Raw genomic sequence first — 21,455 nt, forward strand, 5'->3', positions numbered from 1 at the left:
TCAATTATATGAATTTAAATTTTAAAGATGGAAGTTGTTGAAAATATCATGGTCAATCTTCCTATCTTTGTGATTAGTGTGAGATGCCTCCAATCTTTGTTAGTGTCCTCAAACCACTCAATATGAAACCTCCAAGCTAAATTGTGTTTTGGGTTCAGATCTAGTTGATTTGAGCTCTTGAAATTTTGGATGAACAATGGATCGAAAATACAAATCTTTGCCTCTCTGATTTTTTCTGTTTGCTTGTAGAAGCAAGCCTATGATTTGATAAACCTACAATAGTCATCGAAGATCGACTGATCATTGCGAAAGTGAAAGCAGTGGCTATGTAGAATTCCAAGCTATAAAATAAAAAATTTTCTTTCTTTTCTTTATTAATTGCTGGAAATTCTACTTACAAATGCCGCAAAACAACAAAAGATCTTTAGATCTTACTGCCAAATAATCTTTATTCAAAACTAAATACAAATTAATGACTTTAAGGAGGAAAATAAGACAAGAACAACAAGAATAAAGTAAATAAGAGAATACTTACTGGACTATTGCCTAGGGTTACTCCCTTGGGACGACACTCACATCTGATCACCTGACCGATGATGCACCTGATTTTGGATCCTGCTGAATCCTCCAATCTGGAATTAGGAAGCACCTCTAGAACACCCTTATCTAGGGGTACTTCCTTTCTCTCTAGATAGGTGCATGCCACCCCATACACTTGTGGGAGGGGGCATACCACCTTTTTGAGAGAAGAGAGGAGGCTAGAGAGAGAGACAGAGTGGCGTGGAGAGAAGAGAAAGGAGAGAGAGATCTCATGTGTCTAGAATGAAGAGGTGGGTGGGTGTGTGGGGGGTGCCGGGGGGGAGGGGTTCCCCTCCTTTAGGCCTCAAGGACCTTAGGGTGCCCCAGTCATATTAGGATTCAGCAGTCTCAAAAATATTTAGGTAATAAGTGAGGTGAGATAGAGAAACAATCTGAGCCATCCATCTCCAAGGTCAACCATCATGATCCAGAGTGGATATTTAGGATCCTTTTCCTTGACATTTGACCCATAGACACTTCTAATCTATCCAAACTTTAACCAGTCAAAACCAATCTTCTAGAATAATCTAGAATTCCTTTTCTTTCACAAAGGGATAATAAAGAATTTAAATAATACAAAACATGGTCAAAGATAATCTAGATCCCACAAAATCTCATAAAAGAGTTTTTTAAAAAGCATTTTCAACTAAATAATCTTTTTCATAATAAAAGATAACAAGCTAATGGTTTCGTAAAATAATGGGAAAGTGTCATCCTATGTGGGGTGTGTGTGGCAGTGGGCCCCAAGTCCCACACCATGTGAATCCCACACGTGTGGGGCTGGGGCCTTAGCCCCGGCACGTGGGTCCCACCCAATAAAATAAAATTTTGAAAACACCCCCTTTGTTTAAATTACAAAAGGACCCTTTAGGGTTTTTTATGCCATTTTAAAAAATATATTGAAATTTTGAAAAATATCCAAAAAACAAAGAAACAGAAATTTAATTGAAAACAATATTTCTGGAGTTCTAAAAAATTAATAACCCCATAGAAATACTTTTAGAAGTGGATTGGTACCATATCGGTAAAAAACAAGTGACTATCAGGGACTCCACCCGTGCTAGTATCCATGATCTGTTATTGTCTTCTTAAATTAACCCAATGAGACCCATGATCCATAGTCAAGTGCAGGGGCTCATGAGTAGCCTGTCAAAGCCAGCCAATAAATAGTGGAACCGTAGGCCTAGTATGTGGATTGCAAATTCCCCCATAAGGGCAAGTCAAATGCACATATCACTTTAGTGCAAAGGGGGCTCTCTCTTTGTACATATACATGTGTCCCTCTGTATAGGATTAGTTCCAAAAATGTGGCTGTCACATGTACATGTAGTGCAGAAGTTCTGTTGAGATTTGGCCCTCGCTCTCACAGGCCTTCATCTGCGCACAAGAGACCATACAACTTTCTTAACCTACAAATAACGTCCCTGAGCATTTGGTCAACCTCAACAAGGGACGACCTTTTATAGACCCACAACGGTAGCACCACATGCCCAAGGTTAAGGGTTTTGGACATGACCGAGGTTCGTCAACCATAGTACACTCCTACTGAAGTGTAGAATTCACTGTGATATATACCAATTCACTATGATATATACTACATTTACATGCTCTCATGGCCTTTAAAGTCGCAAACCCCAACTGCCCAACATAAAGAAATCACAACTTTTTGAATTTGGCCAAAATCTAAGTCGTGATCTTTGATCTATCAAATAAATAAAAATCTGAAGTTTTTAACTCAAATCTGATCTTCTAATTGATAGATCGTGGAAATACAAGTATCGGCCCAGAATTGGGGATCAAATCAATGATTAGATAATGAGAAATGGAGGAAAAGGAGGGTGGATTTCCGCCTCCCTTTCTATTCATGCATTTTTATTGTGTTGAGTGACATGCCTAGTTGCTAAATTACTTGGTCGTATTGCTACAGCAACTCATTTCCTTGTACTGTAGCACTCTATGTAACCCCTAGTTGGGGGGCACTTACAGGTTTGGTTAAGTACCGTGCTTGAGTTACTTGGGTGAGACTGAGTGGACTAGCCTGAGTACTATAACACTGATTTGATGGCTTGGCCTTGATGTAGTTTGAAAATGTTGCAATAGGATGCTATGATGTGGTTTTAAAATTTGGTTGCAAATGTCCTGGATTTAATGGGTCCAGTGAATGGAGTCTTCTCTGCTCTCTGCATCAGCTGCTGCTCCTCCTAACAACAACAAGAACCCCTCTTCCTCTTCTTCTACCCTGTTCAAGCACTCTTTCCCTCACATACAGAGCCAGAAGTTCCATGGCACCTCTTCTTGGAGAAATGGAGGAGGTGGAGTCTTGGGTAGAAGCATCCCTTCGGGGTCCAATAGTGCAGATCCTCTAAGAAGGATCCACTTCAATTGGGAGTAAATTTATAACCTCTACCTTCGGCCTCCACCCCGCCACTCTGTAATCGGCCATTCTTGGCGAGTTCTGCAAGGGACCTTAATAGGCTGCCTGCTGGCCCCAAGTCTTTCGCACAGGTCCTTACCTCCAAGTCCCTATTCTCCCTGCTGCTCCCCCTACTCCTCCTCCCCCACCCGCCCCCCCTCCCTTGGAGGTCCCGGTAGCCTTGCCTTCACCTGCTCTGGTTATTGAAACTTCAGAACTAGTTTATCGCCCACTCGCAGATTATTTAAAAGCTGCGCTTGTTGGATACTTCGTCCCACAACGCAATGACATATGGGGAATAGAAAAATGGGCACAGAAACTATGGGGGGAACCTAACATTTCATGCAGAACCATCTCTAGGGGAGGTATCCTCTTCTCCTTCCCATCTCCAACCTTGGCCCAAGAAGTAGTCAACAGTCATTCCAACCTTACTTTCAAGAGGGCCAATCTGGTCCTGAGACCTTGGTCCCCCAAGGAAGGGGCTGCGACAACCCTTAAATATTGGGTTACTTTTAATGACATCCCCCTTCATACTTGGTCTCCAGTAACCTTTAGGAAACTAGCCCAAGTGTGTGGTCATTTGATTTCCATTAACTGGAAATCCCTGGAGGTCCTCCCCATGGGCTCGATGCAAGTATTGCTTGAAACCTTTAACCCCTCCCTCATCCCTCCTAAGATCTGGATCAAGCTTGAAGATTCTTTCTTTCCTATAACAGTGAGATGGTCCTTGGCTTCGTGGAAGAAACCTACAAGGAAGAAGACGAGCTTGCCAAAACAGTGGATTAATGTCACGGGGAAATCCAGATCCCGGTCACCAAGACTGTACCCCCCCAGGAGAACTATGCGCGATCATCAAAAGACACACGTGTCGCGTATCAGAGATACCAGTACAAGGGTACAGAAAGGGGTACAACGAGTAGATCCTGCTGCGGATACTCCTTTACAGGAGCCAGATACTCCTGTCAGTGCCTCCTCCCTTAGGGATCTTCCCCAAGATCCAGCTTTAATGTTGCCTCTCGCTCCCACTCATCCCAAGTTAGCCTCGCCACTTGTTCATTTAAAAAGAACCTCACCACTTCCCACGCCACAGGATTTGACAACCATGCCGCCCCAGCCGCCTGTACCTCCTTCAAATGTCGGCCATGTGTCCCCCATCGCCGCCTCTCCTTCGCCATTGGGACTGCCAGCAGAATCAAGTCCCCCTGCTCCTTACCCAAGAGGTAGCCCCTTGGTCTACCCTTCTTCGTCCTTGACCCAGAGAGGTCTCGCTCCTTTGTCGCTCTGATGGTACATATGGCAGGAGAAAGTTCTTTGTAGAATCCAGTCTCCCCTCTTTCCACGAGGTGTCAAAGCACATCCCTCTTCTTCTTCTCTCTGTGACTGTAACCCCAGAGGTGACTCTCGGCTGCCTCAACGGGAGCATTAACGTATTAGGCCCTGTCTGTGGGATCTTTAGCTTCACTAGATATTCCCCCAGAGAACTCCCTCTTGACCTGCTAGCTTGCTCCCTCCTTCATTTTCTACTTCCTTTGTGCCCGCCTTCCCTGACTTGGACTGGTCTCGCTACCCTATTGGTATTCTGTTGGTCCTTGCTCCTAATCCTTCGTCGCTGGACCTGGAGGCTATTGCTGAGTTCTTAGCCCATTAACTCCCTATCTATCCAGCTCTCACTCCGATTTGTCGGGTCAGCTCTTCGCTCCTCTCTTTCTACTGTACTCATGGTCACCCCCTAATTCCTCGCACTGCTTTTCCCATATTTGAGTTGTCTCTTCCTATGCTCCACATCGCACTCAAGCCCTCTTTCATAGTGGGCAATATCATTGATACTGGGGCCTTTGTGTCCAATGATCCTGTACCTCTTTGCCTTCCTCCGCCCTGCTATAACCCTGCATCCTATCACCACCATTATCTTTCGCCTCCTAACCCCCCTCCTAACGAACCAGGTTTTAGCATCACCCTCATATTGCTCAATCAAGCTACTAAGGCCCCCCGTTTCTCCCTCCGTATCTTCTTTGTCCTCCTGCCTCTCCTTCTGGTATACCCTTGAGCATCCCTTCTTCCTTCCTGCGTCTCTCTCCTCAGTCAGCCTCTGAAGGACTAAGCCTGTTCAGCCATCCGTCCCTGATGTCTGACCTTTTGCAGGAGCCATCATTGTCCAGAGAGGAGTCGCCTAGACAAGTCAGCTACGATGACAACAACTCTCATATCACCAAAGAAAAGTTTAAGCATTTCTTCAGGCTTATGGGTTTTCAATTGGAAGACGCATACCATCAGCTTCTCCTCTCTCTTGACTCTACCTCAGGGGATTGTTCGCAGCAGAGGAAAAAGGTTACAGAGAGCTACTTGACCTTTTCTCTTCTTTCAACCCTGGACAAATCTACCCCTTGGATTTGTCCGCTGGGCCCTTCTTGCCCAATCGAAGGTCATCGGCTAGGAGGTCCTCTAGATTGGCTGCAAATACCCCCTCTTCTATTCCAAGATGATTATCTTATCATGGAATATAAGAGGCCTTGGACAGGTCTCTAAACAAAAAGCTGTTAGAGATCTCTGTGCAAGGTTCAAACCGCCTATTTTGGCTCTCTTAGAAACCAAAAGACTGGAACTTGACCTGCTTTCTGTCAGAAGTGTTTGGGGTAGACTCCCTTGCCAATGGATCTCGCCCTGCGTCTGGGGCCTCAGGAGGAATATGGGTAGTTTGGAATCCTTTTGAGAACACTCTAACGTTCTACAACATCGGCGAGTTTACGGTCACCGTCCTACAATCCCAAAACTCAAACAACCTTAAATGGAAGTTTACTGCTATCTATGGTCCTAATAGGGCTTCTTTGAGACCTAGATTTTGGGAAGAAATTGATGACATAGCAAACCTACCTCACCCCATTTGGTGCGTGGGTGGGGATTTCAATATAACTAGATGGTCCTTCGAAAGAAACTCCTAGAATTCTATCTCCAAGAGTATGATAGAGTTGTCAGACCTCATATCCAAATACGAACTTATTGAGATCCCTCTTCTAGGGAATCAATTCACGTGGTCGGATCATGGGGCCCAACCCACTTTGTCAAATTGGACTGCTTTCTTCTCTCTCCTACTTGGGAAGAATCCTTTCCAGGGTCACATGCCTCAACTCTCCCTAAACCCACCTCAGACCACTGCCCTATTTTACTTAATACCCAGCCAGGTCCTAGGGGACCCAAACCTTTTCGGTTCGAATTAGCCTGGATCCAGGGGGAAGAGCTGTCCTCCCTAATCCCTCTATGGTGGCAATCAGGCTCTAACCAAGTCACAGGATGGGCTGGATTCAGACTTAAGAAAAAACTACAAATGCTGAAGTCATCTCTTAAATCTTGGAGCCTTTCACTTCAAGGTAACTTCTCAAACGCCAAAAAAACACAATTGGATATCTTATAGGACCTTGATAGGAAAGAAGAATCCAAACCCCTCTCACCTGCAGAGGCAGACCCTAGACAATCAACTAAACTGGAGTACCTTTCAACACTAAAAAAGGAAGAGATTTACCGGTATCAAAGGTCCAGAGTCACTTGGCTTAAGTCAGGAGACCTAAATACCAAATTCTTCCATAGAATCGCGATTAACTGAAGCCGAAGGAACTTGATTCAAAACATTAAAGTTGGAGAATTTCTGCTTGATTCTGCTCCAGAATCGAAGAGGCTATCGTTGTATACTTCAAGAACCTTTACTCAGCTCAAAAGATACCTAGACCCACTATGGGAAACCTGAATTTGAAAACCCTTACCACACATAGAGTAGATTGGCTAGAACAACCTTTTTTTGAGGAAGAAATTGAGAAGGTAGTGAATGATTTGGCATCTGATAAGGCGCTTGGTCCAGACGGTTTCCCCATGGCATTCTTCAAAACATTTTGGTCCACCTTCAAGGAGGATTTCAATATGTTTTTTGAGGAATTCTACAACCGTGGAAAACTTAATAAAGCCTTGAATGCCACCTTCATAGTGATGGTGCCAAAGTTAGAAGGAGCACAAGACATTAAAGACTTCCGTCCTATTAGTCTCCTTAATTCCTCATACAAGATTCTTTCCAAAGTTTTGGCTTCCAGGATAAAAAACGTCCTCGATTTGATCATATCCCAAACCCAGTCAGCTTTCATTAAAAACAGACAAATTCTGGATGGCATCCTGGTAGCTCATGAATGTATTCACTCTCACATTAGACAAAAGAAGCTAGGTCTAATTTTCAAAATTGACTGGGAGAAGGCGTATGACCACGTTGATTGGTCAATTCTAGAACAAACTCTCTCCAGAATGGGATTTGGCGAAAGATGGAGAAAGTAGATGAGAGGATAAAGATGGAGAAAGTAGATGAGAGGATGCTACTCTAGTCCTTATTTCTCCGTCCTAGTTAATGGATCTCCTAAAGGCTTCTTCCCTTCGTCTAGGGGACTAAGACAAGGAGACCCCCTTTCCCCCTTCCTCTTCACTACAGTGGGAGAGGTCTTTAGCCAATCAATCTCGAGGATGTTCCAGGCTGGGTTACTATCTGGATTCAAAACAAGTAGAATGGGGCCAAGCGTGTCACACTTACAATATGCAGATGACACCTTGGTATTCCTTGATACAAATAAGACCGAAGTTTAGAACCTAGAAATCTTCCTTGCTTGCTTTGAGCTGGCCACTGGATTTAAGGTCAACATGGCAAAATCCAAAATGATGGGAGTTGGCCTTAATCCTTCATCAACCTGGGACCTGATAACGGATTGGGAGTGTGCAGTGGAGGAAATCCCAGCCTTTTACCTAGGGCTCCCCTTAGGCCTTGGAAAACCCAATAAACAGATGTGGGCCCATGTCATTGATAAAATAGATAGAAGGTTGGCAGGTTGGAAAGGCCATACCTGTCCATGGCTGGTAGATGTACTCTTATCAAATCATCCCTTGTCAATACCCCGATTTACTTTATGTCGCTCTTTCAAATTCCTGCTTCAGTTGCTAAAAGGATAGAACAGCTTATGAGGAATTTTCTATGGTCAGGCTCAGCAGAAACAAAGAAAATTCATCTAGTATCTTGGAAGAAGATATTCTCACACAAGAAGAAGGGAGGTCTGGGGATAAGAGATATTAGGATACATAATTGGGCACTTTTGGGGAAGTGGTGGTGGAGGCTAGCAAATCATGAGAACCAACTTTGGACACAGGTGATAAGAGGCAAATATAAAATCTCCTCACAAAAGTGGCTGCCAGAGACTGACTCCTGCTCCACAGGATCAGGTATCGGGAAAACCCTAATTTCTATCCTTCCTCGGTTCAGAACCATTACTCGCTTTCATGCAAGAGGAAGGAATAGAGTGAGATTTTGGGCGGACTTGTGGATAGGCTTTGTACCACTAAAAGAAAGATTCCCCCTACTCTTTGCCATCTCCAATCACAAAGAGTCAACGATAGAGGACGAAATGACTTTATCCGGCCACAATAGGACGTGGAACCCATCTTTTGGAAGGTCTTTGGCTGAGGAAGAACTCCTTCAATTTGCAACTTTACGCTCTGAACTACATGGAGTCTTCTTACCATAGTCAGGGATGGACTCCATCATTTGGTCCCCATCAAGCTCAGGAAGGTTCACAGTTGCTTCTTTCTATAGAGTCTTGGTAGAGGGGACAGACTTCGCCAGCCTATCAAATAAAACTTGTGATTCTATAGCCCCACCAAAGACTAAACTCTTCCAGTGGTTAGTGATTCAAGGGAAGCCACTAACCTTAGACAACCTTCAGAAAAGAGGATTCCAATTTCCTAACAGATGTATAATGTGTCTTAATGAAGAGGAAACAGTAACACATCTGTTATTACATTGCGACTTTGCATACTCAATTTGGAGTTTAACTATTTAGTTATTTAGACTCTTTGGGCTCTTCCACACTCAGCCCAGGCTTTGTTAATACAGTCCTTTGAGGACAGTTTTAGGAAGTCGGGGAAAATCCTATGGAAAGCTTCGGTAGCAGCTACCCTCTGGCACATCTGGGGGGAAAAAAATTCCAGAATCTTTCGAGGAATTAAGAATACTCCCCAGTCCATGTTCCAGAAAATAACATCCTCAGTTATTTTCTGAGCGTCCCACCACAAATTGTTCGTGAGTACTTCTGCCTCTTCCTTTATGCGAGATTGGGAAAATCTTATTAATCTTAGTCAACGTCAGAGCCGAAGTACCCCTCGATGGACCCCTCCTCCAGAGGGTCAAGTAAAGCTCAATTTCGATGGTAGCTCCTTTGGAAACCCCAGTTTGGCAGGAGTAGGGGGGCTGTATAGGAATTACGAAGGACAAGTCCTCACCTATTCTGAATACATAGGTATTGAGGACTCGCAAACAGCAGAAGCCAAAGCCCTTTTAATTGGAATCAAGAACTTCAACCATTCTTGGGGAAGAATACTACAGATCGAAAGTGGGGCTCTGGGATAAGTCATCCACCTTGGTATTTGATCAATATTTTTGATGAGATTCATCACTTATGCAGGGAACTGGAAGTCACTTGGAAGCACACCCGAAGGACCGCAAACGAGACCACAAATGCACTCGCTAAAGAAGCTGCCCTGTAACACACCTAACTGGATATAGTTGGCCTGAGTGTTTTTTCATTCGCCCCTTGTGTAACAGTTAGTGTAATTGGCCAACTCTATAAGCCCCTATCATGCTTTCCTTTTTTCTGCTTTTGTAACTGGGTATATCTATAAGCCCTTTTCAGCTTTTGTGTGTGTTTGAGTCTGTATCGTCTGGTCCTCCTCTCAGGGACTATGACACAGCTGAGGTCCACGAGTGGTGGACCGAACTTTGATGGTGTAACTCCTTTTATTTTAAGTTAAGTCAACTTCTATAAAAAAAAATGTCCTGGATTTAATGAATGTTGATCCATGTCATTTCAACATTGGAAATTTGAAACAATTCTCTGGTCAAGATTGGACAGAAGAAATATTATACTTATATTTATTTGTTTGTAATACGTTTTGGAATTTAAATGAATTAGGAAACATTTTGGCACCTCCAACATCACAATTTTAACCCTTTTGATGCAACCGCCCATAATTCATGTGGCATGTTGCCATAATGAATAAGTGTTCTCAGAAGTTGGACTGCTAACTGAATCCAGTTCAGTTCAATTAAAAACATGATCTTGAGAAAGACCAAAATTTTAATGTAACTTATGGAAACTTCAATATTTTATGGTTTTAAATGAATTTCATTCGTTCAACTGGTTGAACTGTTAATTGAACCGAATGAAAATTTTCCAGTTTGTTGACCAGTTTGATTCTGATAATTGAATTATAATGATGGCGTCATTTTCACTCAACATATCTTGGTTTGGCACTGTTGAAAGGAAAGCTTAGAAACCACCTATGTCAACCTCTACTTCAAAAATTCATGTCTAGCCTCAAGAGTTGGAAAATTGCAACCCTTTTACTCCCTCATAAATACCTACCTCACCCCAATCATTCCCCACTGGTTTTCTGTATACAACAGGTCTCATGTACCTAGCATAGCAGGGCTGTGGCATTGCTGAGTACTCTAGATAATCTGGTTAATCTTAATTTTGTTCAGTGATTTTCTTGGAACATGAGGCCTGTTGGGATAGGCAGTTTACTTTGGGATAGTCTTGGGTTGACTTTGGTGTCTTTCTCTGTCTCTTCACCGGCTTGAGATTGCGATGACATTACCGAATCCTCACAGTCCTTGCAATTGCTTTTTTTCACCCATTGTTCTTTTTTTCTTTTTAATTGATATATTGACAAGGAATTGTCTTAATGTTATCAAATGCATAGTGGGTGTCCACTTCCCCTGCTACTCCCGGGAGCTTACTACCTGGACAACTTGGATGGGAATCAGCATTTAGTGTTCAACGCTGCGGAAGTCAAAATCTGCTGATCGGCATTCCATGGGATTCCTTGGAGATTCCATGTCAAACCCTCAACAATTTTAGGACAAAGTTAAACTGCTCCATCACTCTTATTTTTATAGTTCAAGATACCCATGAATTAGATCCAAAAGTTAAATTCGACCCTAAAAGATGTTAATTTTTATGTCAAATTTTCCCAAATAAGACAAATTTTAAGAATAATGGAATCTGAACTGAGCATTCTCTTGGGTAGCACAGAATACACTTAAACTACATCTATAAAATTTTGATAAATTACAACTTATTTGACCGAAGAAAAGAACAAAACATGATATTATGAAAACAAGAAAGTTGTAAATAACATGGGGTTTTCTAAAATGTAAGCACATTTATTGGATAAAAGTTTGAGGTTTTTAATGAACAAAGTTCTAAAATCTGCTACAAGATAAGTTTATGTTAAAAAACTCTCTTTATTAAAGGCAGGGCTATACATCCCTAATTTGAAATTTTCATCAAAATCCTACAAAATGTCAACCCAATCAATATCCCTAGAATAACGGTCATCACAACTCACAATATAAAAATCTTTAAGCTCGCTGGGTTTTCCTGATTCCATAGTAAAGAGGAATCATGAAACTCGAGAGGAAGTGACTACTCTTGAAAATCTGAGTTGCTTGCTCACCCAGCTAAAAAATCATGAGGAGTTAGGAGGGATCGCCATTCCCCAGTAAGGATTTCTACCATGATTAAATGGGCCTGCAAGTGCGTAAAAGTCCTGTGGTGTACTTGGAGGGGATAAAGATGTGTGAGGGCCACCCAATCTTCTTACTTCATGGCCTGCATGAAGCTAATGTGGAGGATCGTGGATTGGCTAATGAGTGTGTGAGAGAGGAAGCCTTCTTCTTGTTAAGTGTTGTTAGTTGGGCGGCTTTGAGCTGCCGTCTGATCATCTCTTAGCCGCTGTCATATTTTGCTTGTCTTTGGTTTTGGTTCTGATTTGATATATGTTTCCCATTATGAATTAGTAAAATCCAATTGTCAATGGAAGGTCTATCTACACAAAGATGGAATGGTTGTGAACTGTCATTGGCATCATTGTTAACTTACCGAAATGTCCTTTCAAAAGAATCTGTAATGAATGACAATCTAGGCTTGATTTTTGTTTTCTGCACCTATAGGTTTCTTCTTGATGCATTTTTCTTGAATTCTGATGTCTTTAGATTGACATAGGGCCATTTCGAGTCTTATCAAACTCAGACCAATCTGGACCGAGTTGAAACCCCGCTGTTTTGGTGTTCACAACCCAAATTTTACAGATGCAATTTGTTGAGTTTTTCGACTTGAAAGCCAACATATATTGATATAAAAAATACCTTAAGGATAATGATTTTGTTTTTGGACAAATTTTCTGCTCTCTCTCTCTCTCTCTCTTTCTCTCTCTGTGGTTGGGGAATGGTTTCCCTTGGTAGCAAAGACCATAAACTGAAGTTCTTAAATTTTGATGGAACCTTTTGTTTTGATAAAATTGTGTGGTTCCATGGATCAAGTGTGAAGTTGCTTAGCATTTTGGTTTATCCAATTTGCCCTGTCAAATAGCTTGGATTCATGCCTTTTTTTTTGCTTTTACAAAGACAACAAATCTCATACATCATGATCTTGAAAATTTTTAGTTCACTCGACTTGGAAGAAATGGGTTGAACAGTATTATTTTGCGAGCATCATTTCCTGGATGACTTGCCTAGCTCTATGGCTCAGACACTAAGTTCTTTGAAAGGTCTTGGTTTAAACAGCTTGCCTGGTTGACATTCTTAACACCAAGACTTGTCAAGGATACTTAGTTCGTGCATTTTATTTAATTTTTAGGATTGAGTACTGAGGCTTGTTTTACGGTTTTGGAGTTAAGGGTCACTTATTTTGTTTTTTGTAAGTCTCGACTATAGTTGTTGGAAACGTATGTGATTCCGAATAGTTTCTGGAATCGGAATTGCGGAATCGCGTTTATCAGAAGGTTTAGAATCTAGGAATCGTTGTCCGTATGATTCGGATTTGAGAAAAATGATTCTCACTATTTCGGAATCGCGATTCAAAAAATTAGGAATCGTGTTTCCTATTTACAAGAATCGATGTCCCTTTATGTTAGAATCGTGTTTCATAACTACATGGAATCACACATGACCCCACTTGTTTCGGTGGTTGCTGGAACCGTGATTCCTAAAAATATGGAATCGTGATTCCTAAAAATAAGGAATCGTGATTCCTAAAATTCTAGAATCGTTGTCCCATCAACTTGGAATCAACATTCTCACCATTCCGGAATCTTGATTCTCCCTATATTGGAATCGAGATTCTCCCCTTACTAGAATTGCGAACCAATTCCCTCCGGTATATGAGAGAAATATTCAGAAAATATATAAATTTACCCATTACTACAAGATCGAATTTTGGTCTGTATATATTCAGTCCAAGACTCCAAGTACTAATGTCAACCTTTATGATATCTTTGTGGACAATCCCATACAATGGACTCGGTCTACCGATAACCCTATTATGCTTACAAGGTATGGAGTTAGTCTACAACATACAAGGAGTGAGAACAAGGGCAAGCTCCCTTTATCTCTTTTCATTGAATTATAAAATAAATACATGACATAGTAATTCTTCTTTGTTAAATGTAGTTTTGAATCTTTTGACCTAATTGAGTTATTCAATTTCTAGTCAATTTCTTTGATATTTAATGATTAATTTAACCTAAAACACCACACACGGCACTTCGCTCATATCCTTATTATCTTCTTATTTTACTTAAAGAAAAGTATTTTTATCCTTTTATTCAACTTGAAGAAATGACGGTGCCGTTCATATATTAAACATTATTACATTAGTAGTTTAGTACCCACACCATTTATTTCAATTTGAAGTAACGTATTTTTTAAGTTTTATTTATTCTTGGTCAGAGTTCTTAAAAAGTAAACATGGAATGAAGGATGGAAATTAGGAAATAAGAAACTAAAAAATTTAACATATTACTTATATTTTAAATTTTGATTTTATTGTCGTGTGCAACAACTTCAAATTCTCTCACGTTCTCATACATGTCGCGCTCATTCATGATTGAGCACACATCTCCCTATGCTTACATATTACCATATTTTAAAATTTGATTTTATTGCCGTTTGCAACAACTGCAAATTCTCTCACGCTCCTATACATGTCGCGCTCACTCATGATTGAGCACACATCGAAGGGTTTATGCTCTCCCTATGCTCACATTGCTTCCTGACAACATGGATTCGCAATTCCTTAATACTTTGAATCAACGTTTAGCATAAGTAGAATCACATTGTTGTGTAGCAAGGAATCATGATGTCTGTGATATAGAAACTTGATTTCGCAATTCCAAAAAATTTGGAATCAGCGATTCTCACAAGCAGAATTGTATTCTTGTGTAGCTAAGAATCACAAAGTCCTCGATATGGAATCTTGATTCCGGCAATCCAAGAATCGAGATTCATAAACTAGGTGGAATCGTGTTTCGCAAAAAATGGAAATGTGATTCCTTTCTTTTAGAATCAACTTTCTCCCGAGGAAACGACGAATTGGGATTCTGAAATGGAATCACAACCCTCATAGGCGATTCGGGTAACCATAGTCTTGACCAACTTGTTTGACCGTTTCCAGTTAATAAGGGTCTTGAGTTTTCCTACCAAATTGTTTGAGCATTGCATCCAGGAGACCAGGACCCAAGAGCCGACTTACTTGAAGCATTGTAGCACGGAACCATGCACATTTGAAAGATTTTTGGTATTTTGAACTCGTGTATGATTAGGGGTGGCAACAGGCTCGGCCTGGGTGAGGTCAGCCCTGGCCCTAGTGCCCACATGGCTGGCTTGAGCCTGGCCCTCTCTGGAGGGCCAAAGAAGCACTTGCCCTGTCAGGGCCGGCCTGGGCCAGAACAAATACAATAAAAAGTAAACAAAAGATAAACAATATGGAAAAAGGGCCAGGTCGGACTTGTCACAAACCTTGCCATGCTCCACGCACGACCTGACTGTCCTTGGGCCGTGGTGTGCTGCCCCTTGGCTGGCTGTCAGGCCATGTTTTGTGGTCTGAGCCCTTTGTGGTCCGAGCCCTATTTTTAGGGCCAGGCCGAACCAACTGGCCAATTGCCAGCCCTAGTGATTGAAAACCAAACACCAAGTTTCTTTATGACAGTTGTTGATAAGGAATTTTTTTTGAACCTTTTTTAACAGTTGCACACACACATATTGCACTTCTCTCATGCTGTTCTAAGATTCCAAAATATAATCTTTCGAATATATTTCAAATGTTTTTCTAGTTAAGCTGTAAGGAAGTCATATTATCATCCATGTATGCAAGAGGTATTCAAGAGAAAATTTTTTTTATATTTAAAATGCTGCAAAAAAGGGCTTCAGCAAGACCTTCAACCTTCTTTTCTCTGAGCTTTCTATGCTTTTTAAAAGGCTTTGATTGCCTGAAGTGCTACATTCATGGGAGGATACCATTCAAAATTTCCATGGATCATAATTTTTCATGAAAAGTATAGTTGTGGCCAGAAACCTAAAACAACTCTCTTCTAGTGTTCAATGACTTGAGATTAAATCATCCAAACAGCTCTCTTCGAGATGGCTGACATAAGATTGATTCTTTCAAAATAATTCAAGAATGCAGATTTATTTGGTAGAAACAAAAATGTGACAAAAGTCATGCACGCAGTGAATTTGACTCTCTCTCAAACATCAATTCTTGTTCCTATCTCCCTTAGCATGACCACTAGTAGAGAGTGAGCCTCCTGTGATCCAGTTATATGTCAAAGAACCCAGAAGCTAGTGTGGCAAAATGTTTCAATGCTAACCTATACTGGTGGAATTTGGCAGTTGGGTTTCTCAGTTTTGGGCTATTAACTTTGTCAGTGAACTAGAATCCTAGAAGTAAGTTGCATATGACACCCTTCTTTTATTCTTAACTTTTCTGGTGGAGAACATCATTACTGAAACATGCAAAGGAAAGTCTGCAATGACTATGTCTAACATTTTTAGGCAATTGGCTGTATTATGTGTTTGGAGGAAGAGGAGACCAATGGCCACCTCTTTCTCCATTGCAAACTGGCCTCTACCCTTTGGGCTGACCTCCTTCAACATTCTCACTGGCAGTGGGTCACCCCACCCACAGTTCCACATCTCTTTTGCTCACACTTCTGTCCTTGGGCCAAAGCGGGTATCATCGTGTGGAAAGTCTTTGTGGCTGCAATCCTCTGGGTCATCTGGCATGAAAGGAAGAGCAGAATATTCAGCAGCCGTCATCTGGCATGAAAGGAACAGCAGAATATTCAGCAGCCAAAGGTCCAACCTGGCGGCCAGCAGAATATTCTGCAGCCAAAGGTCCAACCCGGCGGCCATGATTGAGAAGTCCAAATCTGTTGTCCTCTTTTTGACCCACTTACAAAAAGACCCACTCACACGAAACAATTTAGACACTTATCCCTCTCCGACTTCCACCTAAATTGGTCCACTTTGCTGAACCGGAAATCTCTTAGAATATCTTGGGCTTCCCGGTGTAGACCCTAGAAACTGGCCAGATTAAGATTAATTTTGATGGCTACTACTTGGGATACCCTTGGCCCAAGAACTCTGGGAAGGCTTTGGGCCATACTCTTAAAGGTGATTCCAAGAGTATGCTGGCTTGGGCTTGGGCCTCGGTTTTGGAGACTTGATAGTGTTATTGATGAGATTTCCCAACTTAGCTATTCGATTCAAATCATGTGGAGTCACACCTGGAGAGAAGCCAATTCTGAGGCTGACTCCCTTGCTAAGGAAGGGGCCTCCCAATCGGTGGTAAACCTGAGCACAATGCGGGAAGTGCCTTAGCACCCTAAGGGACCTCCCGATCGGCTGTAAATGACTTAGCACCTGGGAAGCACCTTAGCACCCTAAGGAAGGGGCCTGCCAATCAGCTCTAAATGCCTTAGCACCTTTTGGAGCATGCGCTTTCCCCTTCACCCCTACTTTTGCTTCGTCCTAGCTTGGCAACTCATTTTGTATAGCATTTTTTGGACATTCCTTTTTGTATAGGGCACCCATTTGTGGGCTGCGTCTTCAAATTTCACTCCCCTCTTGTAATTTTTCACTACTTTTATACAATGCTAACACACCAAAAAAACTTTTTTAGGCAATTTTTGAGGTTTATCAGAGCAAAAGCTGTCTGGTTCAGCAATCACCTCAGGCTTCTGCTGCCTAGATACATCAGCAAAAGTGAAAATGACAAAGTAAAATATAACGTCATCAACAAAACGGTGACAAACTAATGGTCTTATAGAAAGGATAAAGTGATGGAAAAGTTTCCCTAGAGATCTCAGAGTGCTTCATGAAAAAAAAAAAAAAAAATCTCAAAGCTAGGCATATGAGGACATTGAGGTAGACATACGAGGACATTGAGGGCCAGCCCCTGGTCTAGGGAGTATTATGTTGATCATTATAGTTTTCACAATAGATAGCTGAACTAGGTCGTGACTCTTGATCCTTTTATCTTTCTTATTAAAGCAAACTCTCCACTTAACTGCTCCTTGACAAGAATGAAGGGTATCGCTGTATAGTATTTTATACTTGTATTCATTGTGTTTATTTTGTATGGATTACTCTCAAAAGGGTATTCTAGTAAGTTTGCATGAATTGCATCTTTATAAAAAGGATTGTATTCTCCAAACTGTTCAAAATTCTTGATTCTGGTATGTGGTGTAACATGCTCAATTAAAAATATTTTTTTGCACTCATGAGCTCTTTGTCCATCATCATGTGGACAGCCAGTCCTAGTGTGTCTTTTTGCTTGGGCTGCTTGGTATGAAGTGAGAAGGGCAATCCATTGCCCGTACTTATCAACACGGGAAGACGATCTACTGACCTGTTTTTACGACTTTCAGCTGAACAGTGGCTGGCCTCCACTGTCCACTTAGAAGTATGGGCAGTGGTTGTTTGGTCTGTATACCCCTCGCTAAATTCATTGCGAGTATAGAATAGAGTCCCCATTTAAATGATCATTTAGCATGAGAAATCAACTATATTTATTTTTATTTCACCTTGTTGGTTTATTTATTTTTGTCCTTTATCGTTCGCTTATCTATTTGTGCAATCTTACAATGGAATGTCCAATCAACTTTTTATTCCTTATGCATGTGGCTCATTTGGTATTTGCAAACATATATAATTGTATACAACAACTAGCATGTCCATCTATTTACTCACCAAATAAAACCATCTATTTCATGTATTTTTTATGGTTTTTGTCTACATTATCTTCACGAATTTTCATGCATACCCCCATTCATATCCGTTTTGTGTGTGTGTGCATAGTCATATATGCTCATGTCTGTGCATGCATCTCCTCTTGGCTCTCAGGCTCTCTCAGTTGTGTTTGGGACATGGATATTTGCTATTTCTCAATGCTATAGTTTCATTTTGGTCTTGGATGCATGTATATATGAATTTTCAATACTATCATTTTGCTTTGGTCTTCAGCATGACATGTATTTGGCTTGTTATTGCAGGTTATAACAAGAATGCATTTCTGCTACCTCTGATGGCTTTGATTTCTGTTTTTGTAATGCTATAAGCGAAAAGCTATCTATCTCTTTGAATCTCCCTCTCTCCACCTGCACCCTATCAAAGATGGTCGAGTCCGCCAACATGCTTCATATCTCGCCTCCATGTAAATTGTGTTCATCAAATGCAGCTTTCCAGACTTCAGTAGGTAAGAAATCTGTCAAAAGCAATTTATGGGCTTAGACATCGAGGAAATATGCATTATTGGTGAAGCAATTTCCATTGCGATCTCATTTCATTGGAGCTATCTAGTCTGCATAGAATCGAAGATCATCGGCATTGTTCAGTAATCCAGTATGTGCCACGTGAGATGGAGGTGTTTTCTTGCAGTATCTTCCATGATTGTGTCTTCATGATTCTTCAGACTTGTCAAATAAAAATTATGTACAAAATGTGAAATATTGATGAATCGAGTAAAAGAAACAGCATGATCACATTTATTCACACGTAAGTTGAACTCTCTTGTACGGCCTCAAAAGCAAAGTTGGCCTGTGCATGTCCTAGCTCCTAGCTCTGTCTTTCATTTTCATTCTACTACTAACTTCCTCCCCCCCGCTCTCTCACTAACTCTCTGTTTCTCTCTCTCCACACACCCACCCACACGTACACGTGCTTATCATATGCATTTACTTCATGTCTCTGTAACTACCAGCGCTTGAAACGTGTTATGCGCCTCTTACATTGGCATTATTCGTAGTGGAGATGTGTAAAAGTGTTGAATTTAGTAAGGAAAAAGTTTATATAAGTGTGAGGCGGTAAACAATCAAATTAGGGTGCACTGCAAAAATTTTACTAGAAGAGGTTGTTTTGTTGCTCATATATCTTCAAATCGATCATTTCGACCTTAAGATGCATGGATATGAGAAAAAAAATGGATTTCAAGTTTTGGAGATAGTGTACCTTGTAATATATTTTTGGACCGTCAATTTTCAAGATTTTTAAGTTTTCATAGATCTCCTTTCGCTACACTATTTTTGAAGCTTTAAATTGATGAAAATATATTTTAAGGTTGTCACAAAAATTCCCACCACATTTATCGATACTATTTGAATTTGTGCTTTACTTTGATAGTTTAGAGCCTGGGCTCTAAACAAACTGTATCTTTTAGTAAATAATTTATGGAAAGGTATACAAAGAGACCACATTTTAAATTGGAAAGGTATACAAAGGTGTCACAATCATTCTTGCGTGTCAAATTTTAAATTGGGTGGTCGTAAGTGTGCATTTGACTAGAGTCAAAGTTAAAAAAAAATTCTTTTGAACTTCATGATACATCTCAAGCCATCCAATTTGACATCTAATGATTAGGAGTAATTGTGACTTCTTTATAACAAAGATGATTTCATAATATACAATCTTTTTATTTAATTACTCTCAAATCTAGCTTTTTATGCAATCTTCCCATGTTTTAAACGTGTCTTATTTGCTTCTCGTATAATGGCACAATCATTTAGATGAGTATTGTATGGTTGCTTTTGATCACGTTCAAAGTCTAAAAAAATATTATATTTTATGTTATATGTGACATCTGTAGCTACTTGATTTTACATCTAACTGCGTAAGGTAACTGCAATCTTGTTTTACCAAAGGCTTTTATATATTTTTTCTAATTGAAAAATATCAAATCATGTCATTATAAATCAAAATATGAAAGATCACCTTATAATCCAGCAATCAAAGAAATAGAAAAAGATCTAAACACAACCCCCCAACCCCTCCTCTAAGATTATAAATTGAAATAATCTCTTGATCCTATAAATATCCCAAGCCCTCAAATTAACCAAAAAAGATAGTTTAACCCTTTTTTATCTTTTCATTGTCTCAATTACAGAATTTATCCTTGTTTTTTCTTAATTACCATTTTTCTAAATCCTGGAAAGGCTCTCATCTCTCTTTCTTCCTCACCGAAGGACCTCTTCCTCCCTCTCTATCTAGCAACTTTTCCTGATTACTTCTCTCCCTCTCATCTTGTAAACCTCACAAATAAGTCAAAAGATGCATCACAAATTCGATTTTTATGATGAGGTTACTAAAAAATGAACATATGTAAATTTTATAATTTGGACAATGAAAAAAAAGTAAAAAAGAGGTTAAATGTCTTTTTTTATTTAACTTGAGAGTTCTATGGGATATTTCTCGGACCAAGGTGTTATTTGGAATTATGATTTTAGAGAGAGCCTAAAAGAAAAAGTCCAATTAGTAAACTTGTATGCATCTCTCTTCTAGAGGTGGAAAAATAGTTGGGCTGGGCCAACCTGAGGCCTTAAAGGATGATGGGCCCTTGGCCAGGTTTCCCAGCCTGGCCTTGGCTCGGTTAGGTTAGGTCAGTAGGACCAGGTCTAGTAGAAATTTGAAAATAATAATAATAAAAAAACACAAATATAAGCAAAAAAGAATAGGACTAGGCCAGGCCTGCCTGGTTTGAGCCAAGCCGGTTGAGGTAGTCCGGCCCATGCTCGACCCTTGGCTATATCTTTCCAGCTTGTGGCCAGGCCGGGTCTAGCCCATTGTCAGCCCTACTCTCTTTCAATCCTGCTCGTTCAGCCTAGGAAGAGAACGATCGTTTAGAAACCAAACACCTCTTTTTTCTAACATTACTTTGAGCCTCCCTTTAGAAGCGTTTTAGGGGAAGAGAATAATGATTTGATAATCTCAAAAGCCATTTGTAATGCCTCAACCCTACCCATTTTAGTGATTCAAACAACACCCAGCTATGCTCCATAAGGCTGGTGCATCAAATCTACACCTAACAACTTTGATTTCAAGAGATCCTTTGTTTTATTAAATTTTTTTGAGTGTGTTGTGCTCCATCCTAGAAAGTTTAAATTTACTCCTTTATTAGAAATTTTGGGATTTACTTTGGGTTTATCAAAATTAGTTATTTTGGGATTTACTTTGGGTTTATCAAAATTAGTTATTTTGGGATTTATGTGAGAAACATCAAAAATGGTATTTTCAATAGGTGGAAATGAATTTGTGTCCCCAAAACTTTGATTG

The 21,455-nt window shown here is 40.5% G+C and overlaps 1 protein-coding gene across 2 annotated transcripts in view; it reads left to right on the top strand.

Annotated features, from left to right (window-relative positions):
- LOC18448066 (putative GPI-anchored protein At1g61900) overlaps positions 1–18,902 on the top strand; it is a 55,450-nt gene extending 36,548 nt beyond the window's left edge. For both annotated transcript variants that reach the window (XM_011630169.3, XM_088858071.1), the window contains exon 8: positions 18,404–18,902. In XM_011630169.3, the coding sequence (XP_011628471.1) occupies positions 18,404–18,468 (65 nt within the window). In that variant the 3' untranslated portion in view covers positions 18,469–18,902. The remainder of the gene's footprint in view (positions 1–18,403) is intronic.
- The last annotated feature ends 2,553 nt before the right edge of the window (positions 18,903–21,455 follow it).

This window comes from Amborella trichopoda, chromosome 2 (assembly GCF_054954075.1).
Source record: "Amborella trichopoda isolate Santa Cruz 75 chromosome 2, AtrichopodaSantaCruz75HAP2 v2.0, whole genome shotgun sequence".
Lineage (NCBI taxonomy): Eukaryota > Viridiplantae > Streptophyta > Magnoliopsida > Amborellales > Amborellaceae > Amborella > Amborella trichopoda.